Source organism: Dipodomys ordii, unplaced genomic scaffold (assembly GCF_000151885.1).
Source record: "Dipodomys ordii isolate 6190 unplaced genomic scaffold, Dord_2.0 Scaffold27, whole genome shotgun sequence".
NCBI classification, from domain to species: Eukaryota; Metazoa; Chordata; class Mammalia; order Rodentia; family Heteromyidae; genus Dipodomys; species Dipodomys ordii.
Genome location: NW_012267243.1, coordinates 1,698,277 through 1,717,277, shown reverse-complemented (window position 1 = coordinate 1,717,277; position 19,001 = coordinate 1,698,277). Strand labels below are relative to the sequence as shown.

At 35.7% G+C, this 19,001-nt stretch overlaps 1 protein-coding gene across 1 annotated transcript; it reads right to left on the bottom strand.

Moving 5' to 3' along the window:
• Positions 1 to 15,147: 15,147 nt before the first annotated feature.
• LOC105985219 (olfactory receptor 13G1) lies at positions 15,148 to 16,071 on the bottom strand. The gene has a single exon (XM_013015645.1). The coding sequence runs from the start codon at positions 16,069 to 16,071 to the stop codon at positions 15,148 to 15,150; it is 924 nt and encodes a 307-aa protein (XP_012871099.1).
• Positions 16,072 to 19,001: the final 2,930 nt, after the last annotated feature.

Below are 19,001 nucleotides of genomic sequence, written 5' to 3'. Positions count from 1 at the left end.
GTATAGCTTCCTCACAGCAGTTACGGAATATTCAAAGCAGACAGGTTTGTATGAAATCAGTCTAGAGGAATGCTTGGTCGACAGCCCTCTATTTGAGACAGCTGGGTAGGGCACTAGAGAACTATCAAACATGTCTAAATTAGGGACTAATCAATTACCACCAAATATTTTCACTTATTTAATAGAAACATTGTAGAAAATCTGAATAGAAAGAGCAATCCTTACCAGGAAGAACAGTTTTGGAAGAACATCAGTATTAAACTTGAAACCCTACCCAGCCATAGTAATAAATAGAGCTTGGCACTGGCGAAAGAATAGGTCTGAGGATCAATGGAATAGAATAGAAGACACAGAAATGAACTTACAGGCTTATAGCCACTTAATATTTGATAATGGAGCCAAACCACAGAATGGAAGAAAGACAGCTGCTTCAAGAAATGGTGCTGGTAGAATTGGCTAGCCATATGCAGAAAACAAGCTAGATCCTTATATATTTCCCTACACCTGAATGAATTCCAAATGAATCAAGGACCTAAATGTAAGACCAGATACAGTGAAAATATTGCAAGAAGGAATAGGGGAAACACTAGTACTCCTTGGAATGGGTTGAAACTTCCTAAGTAAAGATCCAGAATCACAACAAATCAAAGCAGCTCTAGATAAATGGGACTGCATCAAACTGAAGAGTTTCTGTATGACAAAGGACATAACTAGCAAGATGAATAAAAAGCCCATAGGTTGGGAGGAAATCTTTAGTAGTTATGCATCAGGCAAGGGTCTCATGAATAAAATGTACTTAGAGCTCAACAATGAAACCCCAAAACCAAATCCTTAAAGAAAGAACAATAAATAGGCTAACGACTTCAAGAGAGACTTCTCCAAAAACGAAGAATGGCCAACAGACACATGAAGAGATGTTCAACATCTCTGTACATAAAAGAAATGCAAGTAAAGGGAATATTGACATTGTTCTCCTTAACACTTACTTTTATGGCAATGTAAAGCTAATTCAGTTTTCTTATAAGAGCAGAAGGAAACCAAAAATAGGGAAAGAGAAAAGCAGGCTACTATTCTTCTGTCTCTTAAAAATTATCCTTATGCTGAGTGCCAGTGGCCTGTGGCTCTTGCCTTTAATCCTGGTTATTCAGGAGGCTGAGGTCTGAGGATCATGGTTTGAAGTCAACCCCAAGCTGAAAAGTCTGTGAGACTCTTACTTATCTCTAATAAAGTAGTCAGCAAAACCCAGAAGTGGCTCTGTGGCTCAAGTGGTAGAGGACTATTCTTGAACCTAAAGAGGCTTAGGGACAGTGTCTATGTCCTGAGTTCAAGCCCCATGACTGAAAAAAAGAAAGAAAGAAAAAGAAAAAAGAAAAAGGAAAAAAAAAGAAATAGTATTCTTTCTATCCAATGCTTTCATAGACCTATTTATTTCCAAGAGTAGCCAGGGACCATTTTTGTTTGAAATATAGTCATCTAGGAAAATATTCTATGGAGCGTTCCAGGCACCCACATGTCTTAAAATGGATTTTAATCCTTCAGGGATCACTTTTTAAATATTATATTGTATGAATTTAGAGCATATTCCAATCATTATATCAAACTGTCTAATTACCATTGGCCTGTTTACAAGCTCTTTGGAAGAGTTTGTGGGAGTAATCTTAAAATAGCCACAATTTAATTTCTTCATTAAGAAGTTGCATTATTATATATAAAATACATTATATAACATATATGTTGTTATTATTAGGAATTGATATTCCTAGTTAATGAAATTGTTATCCTAGTTTATGAAACAGTTGTTGATCTAAAAAGAGAGTTTTTCTTTTCCTCCTCGAGAATTAAATTATATTTTCTGATTTGTAGCCCTTTATATTTTTTGGCATGGTAGGAAGTCACTTTTATACATTGATATACATTTAAAAAGTACAGTCCTAATGAGTTCAGCCATAGTCCACTGAACTGCCATCTTTGTTGTACAATATGTAGTATGTTGTATGTTGTACAATATATTGTACAATATGTTGTATGAAATGGCATGTTCATAGATTTTCAAGAATGTAATTTGTTCAGTTGGTTGATTTGTCTACATATCAGCAATTCCATACTGTCAAAGTTACTTCAGATCAACAAACATGTGGTGGCTCATGCCTATAATCCTTGGTGTGAGGAGGCTAAGTTTGGAGGACTGCAGTCTGAATATTTAAGCCAAACATGAGACTCTCTGAAAGTTTAAGAAAGCAAGTATGGCTAAAGAAATAGGATGCTTATGCAACTTCAGACCTTTGTGTATTCCATTTGTTTTTTAATTTTTTTATTGTGAAAATAATGTACAATTACATGGGCAAGATAATGAGTACATTTCTTATCAAGCATTTGTAGCCTCTTCCTTTGTTTCCTCTTCCTATCCCTTCCCATCCTCCCCCCTGCCCCTCTACTTCCTCCTCCCCCCCCACCAAAGTTGTCAAGATCGTTTTCAACATAATGGCTTGTAAAATTCATTGTTGCAATGGGTCCACCTATATCCCTATTTAAACGATTTGTTTATTCCTTTCCCTTCCACAAATTATACCGACATCAAATACAGTGAAAGCAGGGGTTATACCATGGGGGAGGGTCATACAAAGCAACAAAGAAATAATCTTATAAATGTGTTAGAAACAATCGCATGAAAGAAAAAAAAACATTTGAATACATCTTAGGGTTCATTTCCCTAACGTCACCTTATCTGACCTTTTCTGCCTGGCTCAGACATATACTAGTTATTGCAAATAAGGGAAACCATGGGATCTATGTTTCTTTGGGCCTGGCTTACTTCACTTAATATAATTTTTTCCAAATCTTTCCATTTCCGAACAAATGGGGCAATGTCATTCTTTCTGATGGAGGCATAGAATTCCATTGTGTATATATACCACATTTTCTTGATCCATTCATCTACTGAGGGGCATCTGGGTTGGTTCCATATCTTAGCTATGGTAAATAATGCTGCATTAAACATAGTCATGCTGGTAGCTTTAGTGTGGTCTTGTTTGTGAACATTTGGGTAAATGCCCAAAAGTGAGATTGCTGGGTAATAGGGGAACTCTATGTGGAGTCTTTTGAAGAATCTCCATACTACTTTCCAAAGTGGTTGAACAAGTTTATACTCCCACCAATAATGCAGTAAGGTTCCCTTCTGTCCACATCCCCTCCAGCATCTGTTGTTATTAGAGTTCTTGATTATAGCCATTCTAACTGGGGTAAGGTGGTATCTCAATGTTGTTTTGATTTGCATTTCTTTTATGGCTAGGGATGTTGAACATTTCTTCATGTGTCTATTGGCCATCCTTCTTTCTTCTTCAGAGAATTTTCTCTTTAAGTCTTTAGCCCACTTATTTATTGGGCAGTTGTTTCTTTGAACATTTGTTGTTGGGGGAGTTTTCTGAATTCCAGGTATATTTTAGATATGAGACCCTTGTTCGTTGTGTGGCTAGTGAAGATCTTCTCCCAATCTGTGGGCTTTCTATTGATCTTGCTAGCTATGTCCTTTGCCATGCAGAAGCTCTGCAATTTCATGCAATCCCATTGTCCAACCTTTCTGTGATTTGTTATGTTTCTGGGTCTCTATTAAGAAATTTTGGCCTGTGCCAAGGAGACCTAGGGTTTCTCCTATTTTATCCTGTAATATTTTCAGAGTGTCTGCTTTGACTACGAGGACTTTGATCCATTTGGAGTTTATTCTGGTACAGGGTGATACATAAGGATCTAGCTTTAGTTTGCTACAAGTGATTAACCAATTTTGCCAGCACCATTTTCTGAAGAGGCTGTCTTTCTTGCATTCTATTTTTTTTTAGCTCCCTGATGTAAGATTATATGGCTTTAGGTCTGTAGGTTCATTTCTGTGTTTTCAATTCTATTCCATTGGTCCTGAGGTCTGTTCTTGTACCAGTACCAAGCTGTTCTGATTACTACGGCTTTATAGTAGAGTTTGAAATTTGGTAATGATATTCCTCCAGCACAGTTCTTTCTGTTGAGGATTATTTTTTGCTATTTGGGGTCTTTTATTGTTCCATATGAATTTTGTATCCCTTTCATAATAACAATAAAATTAAATTAAAAAATCTATAACATGCAAAAACCTGTGTGTTCAATACCCAGCAAAACATAGACATATGCTGTATATGTACAAGTATATACATGCACACATGTATATACTTACACACAACATACAAATACACATATGTCATTATAAAAGTATATTACTGTATATAAAGCATTTGTGGGATCTATCCAAATATAAAATAATTTTACACGTGACTATATAAAACATTAGATATATAATCCCATAATAACTATATTGATTAATTTTACTTTTGAATCTATCCCATATATATAAAACATATATGTGGAAAATATTAAACATAATTTTGTATGAGTTATAACAAAAGGCATTTTAAATTAATAATTGCATATTACAAACTCCTATGTATAATTAATAGTATATAATATTAAGTGTGCTATTAAAAGCACATAATATTCTTCAAACAAATATATGAAGACTAGAGATGAACCCTGAGAAAGCCCTAGAGGAGAGTACATGTACTCTGTGTTGTAACTGTGAAAATGGCACACACATAGTCATGTCTTCATGTGGTCTGATTCGGCATGGGGTAGCTAGTCTATCGTTAGGTGTTTTAGGCTGGATCTACCTGCCAGATGGTTTGAGGAAGTAAGAAGGGAGGGATTGGGGAAGAAGAGTGGCAAATATGGGTGTTTGAATTAGATTACAAAAACAGAATTGGTTTTGTGAAGTTGCTGGCATGAACAGCTGTTAGCACCTTTTCCTTGAAGTTTGTTTCTTAATGGAGGACTCTGTAGTGGTCTGTTCTGTTTCACAAATGGTCTGTATGAAAAGCAGACAGGAGAGAAGCAAATGACTAAGGGAGAGGAAGTAAAAAGCATCAGAATTATCCTAGAATTACCCAGGAATTGAATACAAATGTGACTGTTGTAATCTGATGAGAAGACTGGCCTCCAGAGACATTCTTGCATTGGATAATCACTCATTTATCCTCCCATTTAGGCTTTTTATTAAAATCAGAACATGCTTTATAAAAGGACAGGGACTGTGAAAGGATTTAAACCCTCTTGCACAGACACAAAGGAAATGGGAATCTCAGTTGCAGCTTTTTTTCTTCTTCTTCTTTTTTTCTTAAGGGAGATTCAGGAGATGGGATCCCAGCCAACTCAACCTCAGCTCTGAGCCTACATGGGGACTTGTTAAGACGTTACAATGTAACAATTAGAAAGTTCCTATTAAAAAAATTACAGACACTTTCTCTGCAGTTTGGATCTCAAAGGGACCAGAAGTGAAGTAAACATCCCTAGGGTTTCTATTTTAGCTCCTCCTGGCTTTCTGGTCAGTAATAAACCCTTAGTAAACTTAAACGGAACTTAAAAACAGCCAAATCTGAAGGCAACTTGACAAAAGTTTTGTTTCTCTTGAGATCAGATACAATTCTCAGTCCCAAGACAGGTCCCATTAATTACTAAAGGTGTCTTGTTTATGTCCATGAATTCATTAAAGTAGCTCCCTAATCTCTTCTTGGTGTATTTGGCTCATTTAACTCCTGGGCTATGTTCCATGAATATATCTCTACTTGATTATTGACCCTTAGAGTAAAATTGACCTTTTCAAGGATGAACTGTTTCCTTGGAATGATTGCTGATTTCAATGTGTGTTAGACAAAATTCCAGATTTAAAACTTTCCTTTCCATTAATATTTTAACTAAGTCAGAACTTTATAGTAAAGTTGTCACAAACTGGAAATATATTTTATTTTGTTTCAAAACACATACCAGTCAATTTCCTTAACAAGGAGATATTTAATTAAAGTTTATACATCCATATTATTTATCCCTAAGACCCATAAATTTGGCCAGATCTATCCTCACATGCAAAAAAAAATTATCAGTTTGGGAAAATATTTAGGAGACTCAGTGAAAACTTGAAATCTTTTGGCTAGATTGAATTGATCTGAGATATGTCAGCCATAATATTTCTATTTTAGCTACCATGTAAGGAAAAGTACTTCTTAAACTGGAGACCTTTGGAGTGAAGACAAACCTCACTAGTTGTCCTTCATGTGATATTTAGTGATTATTTCCCTTCCCAAATTATTGTTATTCTGTTCTCAGCAACATACAGTCTCAATAGTTAAATATGTAGTTTAAAGTTCTTTTGAAAATTGACATTTGTAAATATTATAAATATTATAAAATAATATACTATATTATATTAATATAATACATATATAAAATATAATCAATAGTTAATAATATAATATTATAACATTAATATTATAAAAAGAAACTTCTTTAAAGATCAAATAAGACCAGTTGAGAACAGTATAGTATTGGAATAGGAACATGTGGTCTATTCAAGGAGGTTGAAACAAAGGGATTTTTTAATATATATTTTTTATTGTAAAGATACTGTAGAGAGGGGTTACAGTTACATGAGTAAGGCAATGAGTACATTTTCTATGGAGCATTGTTATCCCTCCTTTGTTTTTCTCCTACTATCTCTTCCCTCCAACCTCCCCAACTCCCCCTTCCCCCTACCTTCAAAGTTGTAAATTTCCTTTTCAACATAGTGTCTTATACAGCTCCTTGTTACAATGGGTCAACCCGTATCTTTATTTCAGCTTTTTGTTATTTCCCTTCCACTCTCCAAATTAGAAAAAATGGTATATACACGATTTAGGGCACCAGATTCAAATACAAGTGTTACATTTCTGATTTCAGCCTCACTCTTTTTATTTTTGTCATACAGAAAAGCCATTGATTTTTGTGGGTTAATTTATACCCTCCTGCTTTGCCAAAATTTTAGTTCAGCTCAAGTAACTTAGGAGTGGAATATATGTTTTTTTTTAAATACAGGAGCATGTCATCTACAAAGATGAAGAGTTTTTTTTAAATAAGTTTTTTTATTGTGAAAATACTGCACAGTTACATGAGCAAGGTAATAAGTACATTTCTTATCAAGCATTGTTGTCTCCTTCTTTGTTTCTCCCCTACCATCCTTTCCCTCCCACCTCCTCAACTAGACTTCCCCACCCCTCCTGTCTAAATTGTAGAGTCTGGTTTCGACATAACATCTTGTACATCTCATTGTTGCAATGGGTCCACCTGTATCCCTATTTAAACAATTTGTTATTTCCCTTCCCCTCCCCAAATTATACCAACATCAAATACAGTGAAACAGGGTTTATACGGTGGGGAAGGATATACCAAGCAATAACAACAAAAAAATCACATGGTACCTTATAAATACATTAGAAACAATAGTAAGAAAAAATAAACCACTTGTGCCCCTATCTTGGGAGAGTTTTACTTCTTCTTTCCTTATTGGAATATGCTTTATGTTTGTCTCTTGCCTTATTGCTCTGGCTAGGAAGTCCAGTAGTATGTTAAAGAGGAATGTAGAGAGTGAACATCCTTGTTTCATTCCTGATTTTAGAGGAAGTGTTCTTAACTTTTCACCACTAATTATGATGCTATCTGTAGGTTTGTCATATACAGCCCTTTGTTACATGGATACATAGTTTCTCCAGAGCTTTCATCATAAAGAGGTGTTGGATCTTGTCAAATACTTTGTCTGTGTCTATTGAGATGATCATGTGGTTCTTATCCTTGCTCCTATTGATGTGTTGAATTACATTAATTGACTTACACATATTGAACCAGCTTTGCATCCTTGGAATGAGTCCTGTTTGTTCATAGTGTATGAGTGTTTTGATTAGTTGTTGAAGTCAGTTGGCTAGAATTTTATTGAGAAGTTTTGCTTCAATATTCATGAAAGAAATGGGCCTATAGGTCTCTTTCTTTGATGGATCCCTATCTGGTTTGAGGATGAAGGTTATGTTGTCCTAATAAAAAGATTTCTGTATTGATCTTTTGCTTTAAATTTGAAGAGTTTGAGGAGTATTGAAATGGGTTCTTCAGGCTGGGAAGGTGGCTCAGTGGTAGAGCACATGCCTTGCATGCTCGAGGGCCTTGGTTTGATTCCTCAGTACCACATAAGCAGAAAAAAAGCCAGAAGTGGCACTGTAGCTCAAGTGGTAGAGTGCTAGCCTTGAGCTGAAGAGCTGAGGGACAGTGCCCAGGCCCAGAGTTCAAGCCCCACAACCGGAACCCCCCCCCAAAAAAAGGAATGGGTTCTTCTTTGAAGGCCTTATAGAATCATCAGTGAATCCTTCTGTTCCTGTGCTTTTCCTGGATGTGAGGTCTTTTACTGCCATTTATATTCAATATGCCAGATAGGTCCATTTAGTTGGTTTAAACTTTCTTGGTTTAATTTGAGTATATATCAATATTTGCTAGAAATTCTTCATTTCTTCCAGATTCTCAAGTTTGTAAAGCAGATTTAAGGAAGTGGAAACACCTCACATGCTCCTGGATTGGGAAGATTAACATCGTGAAAATGGTAATACTGCACAAATCTACAAATTCAATGCAATATCCATCAATATCCCAACAACATTCCTTAATGAAATAGAAAATAGAATATTCAATCCAAAAAATGCATATGCAATAATAGAAGGCCCTAAATAGCAGGAACAATACTTAGCAGGAATAAACAGTGCTGGAGGAATATCAATACCCAAACTCAAACTCTTATCATGAAGCCATAGTTATTAAAAAGAGCTTTTTACTGCACATGAAGAAGACTGAGAACAATTGGAATAGAACTGAAAACCCAGAAATGATCCTGCAGACCTATGGCCACCTAATATTTGATAAGGGAGCCCAAATCATTAGATGGAAGAAAGACAGCCTCTTCAACAAATGATGCTGGCAAAATTTGCTATACATATGCAGAAAACTGAAGTCATGGTTTTACATATCACCTTGCACCTGAATCAATTCCAAATGGATTTAAGACCTTGAGGTAAGAGCAGATACCCTGACAATGCTACACAGAGAGTTAGGAGAAGTACATAGGGCTCTTTAGCATAGGTTGAAACTTCCTTAATAAAGTCCCAGAAACACAATAAGCAAAGAAAGTCTGGATAAATGATACTGTATTAAACAGCAGAGCTTCTGCATGGCCAAGGACATAGCTAGCAAGCTAAATAGAAAGCCCAAAGATTAGAAAGTCTTCCCTAGCTCTACAACAGAGAAGGACCTCATATCAAAAATATACATACTGCTCAAAAAGTTAACCCCCATAACAAATACTAAAAGAAAGAACCCATGGTCTAAAGAATTAAAAAGAGAGTTATCTGGAGAGGAAATAAGAACAGTCAATAAACAAATGAAGGAATGCTCAATATCTCTGTCCATAAAAGAAATGCAAATGAAAACTACTTTGAGATTCTACCTCACACCAGTTAGAATGGACATTATCAAGAAAAGAAATAATAACAGATGCTGGTGGCCAAAACTCAACACTACTACACTGTTGGTAGGAATGTAAACTGGTTCAGCCACTCTGGAAAGCACTATAGAGATTCCTCAAAAGACTACACATAGAGCTCCCCTATGACTCAGCAATCCCACTCCTGGGCATTTGCTCAAATGATCACAAACAAGGCTACACTAGAGCTACAAGCACAATTATGTTCATTGCAGCATTATTTACTATAGCTAAGATATGGAACTAAACCAATGCCCCTCAGTAGAGGAATGGATAAAGAAAATATGATATACATGCACAATGGCATTCTACACTTTCATCAGAAAGAAAGTAATTGCCCCATTTATAAGGAAATGGAAAAGCTTGGGAAAAATCATATTAAATGAAGTAAGCAAGATGAAAAGAAACATAGGCTCCATGGTTTCCCTCATTTGTATTAATTAGTATATGTCTAGGAGAATCATAGCAGAGGATTACAATAGCTCAATGTCTATTGACAAATAAAATGATGCTAATCAAAATGAACTGCAAGATATTGAAAGAATTGTCATTTTAATATGCAGTGTGAAATTACTTCATTTTTCATTCTTTTTTTTTACCCCCATTGCTTAATCCCCTCTTGTTATTGCTTTTGATTTTGGTGCCCCATGTCTTTTATATACATTTATCTGATTTGGGGAAAGTAAGGGGAGTCACAAAATGGTGAGACAAAGGACAAACAATATGAACAGTGAACAAATAAGACAGTGCTACTCAAGAGACTATGTTGGAAGTGAACTTTACAAATTGGTGGGGTGGAGTCATGTGGGGAAACTGGGAGAAAATGACGGAAGAGGTAACACTATTTGATAAGAAGTTTACTCTTTACCTTACTTATGTAACTGGAACCCCTCTATACATCACCTTTACAATAAAATAAAATATTATTTAAATAGGTTATAGTTTAAGCTGGGTGCCCGTGGCTTACACCTGTAATCCTAGCTATTCAGGAGGCTTAGATTTGATGATAGCAGTTCTAAGCCAGCCCAGCCAGGAAAGTCCATGAGACTCTTATCTCTAATTAACCACCAGAAAACCAGAAGTGGCACTGTGGATCAAGTGGCGCTTGCTTTGATTTGAAGATCTCAGGGAGAGCACCTAGACCCAGAATTCAAGCCCCATGACTGACAGGGGGAAAAACAAAACAAAACAAAACTATAGATTTTTATTTTTTATTTTTATTGTAAAGATGCTGTACAGAGAGGTTACAGTTACATGAGTAAGGCAATGAGTACATTACTTGTCGGTCATTGTTACCCCCTCCCTCCTTCCTCCACCTCCCACACTCCCCCTTAGCCCCCCATTCCCCAAGCCCCAACCCTGCCCGAAGTTGTAGTTTGTTTCCAATATACTGTCCTGTGGGTATCCTTGTTGCAATGGAGCATTGTGTCCTTGTTTCAGCGTTTTGTTATTCCCCTTTCTCTCCCCAGATTAGACAAATCCGTTTTTTTCTGAGACTTATAAGAGTGATTTCATTTTGGTATTAATAGTATGCATTAACTGTGTAAGATAGAGCTTTTAAGGGTATCTGCATTGTGGATGATTAAATGGAACTAATTAGAAAAGGCGTTACTTTATAGTTATCCGATTTGTGGAAAGAATCTAACATCCTTCTCAGAATCATGCAAAGACATAATATAACATTATGAACTGTTAACTACACATACCAGGCTATATGATAGATTTCACAAACTTTTCTCTTCCTGTCTGTTAACAGCTAACATCTCTCCTTGTGAGGTCATAAAATTCGGTTCTGGTTTGGAATATTACCTCACAGAGAATGAGGCAAAGGTATAGGAAATGGTGAAGAAGAGGGAGAGAGAATATGTATGAATGTGTTTATAAGAGTATATGTATCCATACATATACATATTCATACATACACACAAATGCATATGGAAAGTGAATTTATTTAGATTTGGTTAAAATTAGGAAGAAAAGTTTCTAATTGCCAGTCTTTGTCTTGTTCACAGCAGCATCACAATCTATAGAAAAGATACAAGAAAGTCAGAAAATATACAGGTGGATATTTCAGATGTCAACTGTCAGTACAAGGTACAGGGATATGATCTTTTAAGGAATCTCCACACTGATTTCCAGAGTAGTTGGACCAATTCACACTCCCATCAACAGTATAGTACTGTTCCCTTTTGGCCATGTACCCTCCATCAAAACAATATTGAGATTCCACCTCACCCCAGTTAAAATGGCCATTATCAAGAACTCTAATAACAACAGATGCTGGAGGGGATGTCTTTGAACTTTGGCATTTTGATTACAGTTTTTCTTGAAACAGTGACAATTGGACTGGGGCTGCTCTGAAACTTTGACCATGTTACTTCTTTCTGTGTATTTACATGTGTTCCAGATTTTTAAAGCTTTCTGCTATTGTTTCTTTTATTATGCTTTACAGCACATGTGTGATGTTTCTCTTGATTTCCAACAACTCAAAGACTTGCTCTATTGATATTGTCCCCAATATCCCATAATCTTTGAAATATTAATTTCACATGACTTATCTGAATCACCAAGTTCAGCACAAGTGCAGCCTGGATGATATAATGAGGTGAGATCTCAAATGAGTGAAAAAAGGAATGAAGAGGGGAAGGGAGGGGGGACGTGGTCCTCATACTCAATACATATCCTATGAAAATAGGAAATTACAAGGGAGAGGATGTGTTGAGGTAGATGGGCACGGATGATGAAAGGGGAGACACTGAGCAAGGTGCTTTGTACATATAAACTGAGTCGTTAGATAGTAACTTCTTTCTATAAGTAAAGATAATAAAAATATAATTTTAAAAATAAGGACCAGAATAGTAGTCCCTGTTACTTGCAGCTAACAGGAAGTGATATAAGGATTTGTCTTAAAATTGCATTTAGTCAAACAGTGTGGTTTCTCTAATAGAGGTTGAAATAGCTTAATGAAGCTTGAAACCAGAGTGGTTCCTTATTATCATCGTATATCCAGTTTATTATTATTATTATTATTATTGCTGCATATTCTAGAAGGGAAAATTCATAGTATACCATAATTCTGCCTATCCTTTATTCACATATCAACAAATAAATAGTGGAAAATTTTAAAACCAGCTGTGAAAATTAAAATAATGAATGGGATCACAGTAAGGATGGATATTTGCACTGCTAGGGTGCATATGGCCCTGTGTGTGAAAATATATTATTTATAGCATCTTTATATTAAATATATATAGATTTCCTACACATATAGATGTGCACAGAATTAAGAATGTCCTATGTTTCATGCAATATATGTTACTGTACAATAGATTAGGTAGAGAATCATATAATAATTTGAAAAAGATGTGGTGCATTCATTAATTCGCATATTACAATGTTATGTTTCTTATAATTACAACCAAGAATAATGTAGAAGCTATATCAAACAAACCTTGAGAAGAGAGGACTCATAATGTACATTTTTAAAACAATCATTTATTTTGATATTTCCAATCACATGTATTTTTTTTGTCAGTCATGGGGCTTGAACTCTGGGCCTGGGTGCTGTCCCTGTGCTCTTAAGCTCAGGGCGAGTGCTCTACTGCTTGAGCCACAGCGCCACTTTCAGTTTTCTAGTGGTTTATTGGAGATAAGAGTCTCACGGACTTTCCTGCCCGGGCTGGCTTTGAACCGTGAACCTCAGATCTCAGTTTCCTGAGTAGCTAGGATTACAGGTGTGAGCCACTGACTCCTGGCACGTGTATTTTTTAATCTAATGTTCACAAGTAATTTATGAACACACACTATTTTCTATTATCTTTAAGTAGTTATACAAAGAAGTTGCCATTCAACAAAGCACTTTATGAATATAATGACTATTGATCAGTGTTAATCCTCTCATCATTAGTTAAGCCTTTGGTTAAGCCCAGGGCCTTCTGCTCACTAGGTGATTGTTCTTTCACTGAGTGACATTACTGGTTCCAGCCTCCATTAAAACTTGCTGCTGTTGGTTAAGGGAACGAAACTCAGGGCCTGGTTGCTGTACCTAAGCTTTTCTGCTCAAGGCTAGTGCTCTAACACTTCCAGACACAGCTCCACTTCTAGTTGTTTGGTGGTTAATTGAAGATAAGAGTTTCATGGAGTTGCCTGCCCAGACTAGCTTTGAACCATGATCCTCGGATCTCAGCCTTCTGAGGAAAGAGCTATCAGCGCTTAGCAAAACTTTTAAAACTTTTGGAAAAGTATGGATCAAAAATTGACATAATGAATGAATTTTATAGATCTATTGAATTGCATAATTCAATATTTATTTATTATATACTTGAAAATTGATGCTAGATTATATGTGAACACAGAAAAATGATAATTATGTGATGTGATATTATCTGTATTTTACAACCCATACGTGTATCAAAAACTCACATCATAGACCATAAATATATTTCCATTTTATTTATCAACTCTTCCTTAGTAAAAGTGGGAAAAATAAGTTGGATGGTTACAAAGATAATGGTCTTACTATTTGAAATCAACCTTACAATTCCCCAATTTCAGAAAAAGAGTCACATTGATTCAACTGTTTAATATTTGTGTACTGTGGAAGATTAACCTACATTATTAATTTAACTTTATGACTTTAATAAGGAAGAAAGAATGGAGAAGCCATTGACAATGAAATCAGAAAGAAATAATTATTTGCTGAGACTTTGTCTGATTGAAGAGCCAGACAATGGTGGTGTGCTGTTGATATAAATGAATTTAAAATTACAGGTTATCAGCATCAGAAAAGTTCACAAAAATGGAATAATTCAGACACAATACCCTTTTATGAACAGAGCACAAATAAAATTGAGGACCTGGAAAATGATCAGTATCTTCTCCTTCCAGATGATCTGAGTGATTATTGCATCTTTGTTCATCATGCATTAATACAAAATTGGCTGAAATTTATCATCACCCAATTGAGAAGGAAGTCCCTATTTCCTTAATTATTATGTTACTGCACACATTCATAGGTCATTTAATCTGTTACCATTCTGTTTTATATACTCACACAGTAAATCCAATTGTACACCTGTGTGTGCATTCATGCTGGCCTTTCACTAGAGGATGTAGAAGAGTTCATTTTGGTGAGTTAGGTGTATATTTACTAAGAATTTTGTATTCATTATTAGGTAAGGCATTTTAAAATAACAATATATAATTTCTCCATCCAGGGAGTAAAAATTCAAAAGCAACTATGAAATAAGGTCATTTTAAGAACTGTATTTCCAGGGCTGATCGTACAATATATTTCAGTGGAATGCTAAGCAATACTTCTATGTGAAGGGACAGCTATATTATTCATGTCCCAAATATATTTTACAATCATTAAATATATTTCTTGCTATGTAAACTGGAAACCTAAGTTGATTCTTACACTAGTGAATTCTATAATATTTGAATTTATATTTGTTACCTGTGTCTGTGTGATGATTGTTTGTGTATATGTATGTATGAGAATTTTATCTTAGATATATACTTTTAGAAAGATGTTCAGATATGTATTGAGATACATATTCTTGTGAGGCTGTTATGTACTTTGGCCTATAAATATTGTTTAAATGAAGCTTATGAAATCATTGAGACAGAATCATTAGAAATGGGGCTAAAATAACATAAAAAGGAAACATAAAAGTGGTAACTGAAGCAGTCAAACCTGAAATGTCTTTAAGAGATGAGACCAATAAGGATCCCTCCTGAAACCACTAATGCTTCAGAAATGAGAACACCCTCCTAATCCCTGCCTGCATCTCCTTGTTGCGGAAACTGTACACGATGGGGTTTAAGGTGGGTGTTACAAGGGTATAGAGTGCAGCTACAACTTTATCCCTTTCAAATGTGTAGCTGGAAGCTGGGCGGATGTAGGTGTAGATCACAGGGGAATAATACAAGGATACCACGATGAGGTGGGAGGAGCATGTAGAGAAGGCCTTCTTCTTGCCTGCTGCTGTGCGGATGCGGAGAATGGCAGCAATGATAAAACCATAGGAGATACAGGTGAGGGTGAAGTCCCCTACCGCCAGAGTGATGTCAGCTACATACAACATCACCTCATTAGCCTTTACAGAGCTGCAAGACAGAGCCAGCAGAGGGGGTATCTCACAGAAGAAGTGATTAATGGTGTTTGGCCCACAGAAAGTCAACCTCAGGATGAGACCTGTATGTACCCAGGAATTTGTTACTGCAATAGCCATGACGATGCTGAGCAAGGCTACACACATATAATAATTCATAATGGTACTATAATGAAGAGGGAAACAGATGGCCACGTAGCGGTCATAGGCCATGGTGGTGAACAGAACCATCTCAGCCCCCAGAGACCAGGTGAAGAAGAAGAGCTGAGACATGCAACCTCCATAGGAAATGGTGTTGCTTGATGTTAGCATGCTGCTGAGCATCTTCGGTATGATGGTGGTGGTGCAGATGATGTCCACAATGGCCAGTGCCAGAAGGAGAACATACATGGGAGTATGCAAGGTGGTGTTATAGATTATGGCAATGACAATGAGAAGATTGCCCAGGAAAGCCACGAGGTAGATAAAGAGAAAGACGATGAAGAGAATTCCCTGGAGTTCAGGTCTTTTTGTAAGTCCCAGGATGAGGAACTCAGTGACGATGCTGTGGTTCATTTTGCATGGATAATTACATGGAAGTCATTGTAGAACATGAGCAGCTGAGAACTAAAGGGATGAGCATGCTGGCATCAGGAGATAGTGAAGGCTGTGTGGGGCTTATACTTAACGGTTTCATTATTAATGTGATACAGATTTTCAATGTGAATTCTCTCAGGATGGAGTTCTGATTTCCAGGCAATATTCTCTGATATTGAAATCAGACAGATTTCATTCTCTGAGGAGTATTCTTCCATGGGTAACTCAGACAAACTGAGGACAAAGGTTGGAAAGAAAAATAGAAGAAAAATAAATGTCTTCAAATATTTCAATACAACACATTTTGCTTGAAATGTGAACGTAATTTTCCTCTCCCCCCACATATCTATCCAATGGATATATGCAAATAAATACACATTTCAATAACTTGGCTAACTATAAAACATTAGAGGCTCATAAGGTTAGAGTGGAACATTCCAGGGTAAATCCCTACTAAACATTATGGCAAGTGTACACAAAAACAATGACATGAGTGAGGTTTGCAAGAAGATAAATGTTTTAGTAGAAATGAGTTTGGAGCAGGGAAATATAGAGAAGATAGCTGATGTCTGAAATTTAAATCAAATATTTGAATATTTTTTTAAATCTGATATTAAAATGATATAAACTAATCATTAAGATAGTTACTGTTGAATTCTGGTTTGAACATCCCATTTCTGAATCAAAAATCTGATATCAGACTTTGAGAATCAATAAAGCATTATCCCCTTTCAGCCTGTGTGCATTTACACACACTGATATTTAAGTGTAAGTTTAATTTTCATAATTAAAGTGAAGAACACATTTTTTGGAAAAATTATGTTTACTGACATAAGATTATATTTATTCATCTTATTGGACAATGTATTTTCTACTGATCATTTCTCTGGAACACGGGAGAGAACTCAGTCACAAGATCAAAATTAAAATCTCAAATTGAGAAAGTTTATGGATCAATAGAAAAATATTGGGAATAGAACCAAAGGAAAAAGAAAATAATTGCAAACTGTACAATAAAAATTCTCTTGTTTCTATTTCTTGGAGTTCGCCTTGATAAGCATCATTTTATATGATCATATGCATGTAGCTGTTGATCCTTTATGATAGTCTCCTAAGAATATCCTCCTTTGTGAATGTTTTAGAGTGCTGTTTAATTAATCATGTCTAGGTGTAATTATTTGTCATTTACTACCGATTGGGTTTACTTGTTGATTTATAGGCATATTTTATTATTACAAATGATGGAAACCTATGTTTTTTGGGTCTGGATTACTTTGCTTAACATAAAATTTTCCAAGTCTTTCAGTTTCCTTATGAATGTGGCAATATCATTCTTTCTGATGGAAACATAGACTTGTAATTTATACAAATAAATATATATGGTATAGATGAAATATGATATATATATATATATATACACCATATTTTCTTGATCTTTACTGAGGGACATGTGGGATGATGCCCTATCTTAGCTGTGATAAACAATGCTGCAAAGAACATGGAGCTGGTGGCTTTATTTTGGCCTAGTTTGTGGTCTACTGAATTGCTGGGCCATATAGGGTAGTTCTATGTTTAGTAATTTAAGGAACCTCAATACTGCCTTCCAGAGTGGTTGAACAAATTTACATTCCACCAACTGTAATAGGGTTCCCATTTGGCTGCATCCCTGCCAGCATCTGTTATTATTAGTTTTCTTGATAATAGCCATTCTTACTGGCCAATCTCAATGTTGTTTTGATTTGCATTTCTTTTATGGCCAGAGATGATGAACATTTCTTCATTTGTCTATTAGTCCTTCTTAGTTCTTATTAGAAGTCTCTTTTTAAGTCTTTAGCCCATTTATTAATGGGTTTGTCTTTTATGTAAGTTTATCTGATTTGGGAGGAGAAGGGGAAGCTCAGAAATGGTGGGACAAAGGGTGAACCAATTCAACAATGACACTTATTAGACATCACGTTGGAAATGAACTATACAACTTGGAGAGGAGGCAGTAGGGAGGGGAATAACTGGGAGAAAAGGAGGGAGTGGATGGCACTGCTAAAAATGTACTCATTTCCTCACTTATTCAACTGTAACCCCTGTATATGTCACCTTTACAATAAAATTTAAATTAAAAGATAAAAAAAATTGTCAAAATGATCAGGTTATCAAGAGCCACAGACTAATTCAGTACAATCCATGTAAAAATTTCAATGACATTCTTTGAAATAGAAAGCAATCCTGAAATTCAGATAGAAACACAAAAGATTCCAAGTTGTCTAAGCAATCGTGAACAAAAAGCAATGATGTAGCTATCACAATAACTGATTTCAAATTATACAAAATATCGTTATTCCAAAAGCAATAGGGAAGTCACCTCTAGCTTGTTAGCCTTGCATTAAGAGCAAAGGTAGAAGAACTTGGGGGCTGTATTTCTCATTTGTCCTTCTAATGGTTGCAACTTTCTCAAAGGAGTTGTGGTTTTGGTTAGGTTTCTCATAGTTGGTCAATAGGTTAGTTGATGTCTGTGTATGAATGAGGGGTGTCTTTTAACTACAGAATATTTGTTCAGAATTTTTCCACTGATCCAAGATAGAGATGAATATTGTCTTTTATACATAGATGTCTAAACAATGGCAAATAGTTTCTCTTGGATGTTCCAATTGTAATTAGTCTAGCTTGGATGTTATCCTTACATTCAAAGTTCACAATATCTTGAAAATGAGAACCTGACTATATCATTAGGAAATTCTATTTCTCCCAATCATGAATTCCAAAGCCATTTCTTCTTAGTTATGTAATTGAGAAATATCAATGTTTTTCTTTAGTAGGTTGCCTTCCTTCCTTCCTTCCTTCCTTCCTTCCTTCCTTCCTTCCTTCCTTCTTTCCTTCCTTCCTTCCTTCTTTCCTTCCTTCCTTCCTTCCTTCCT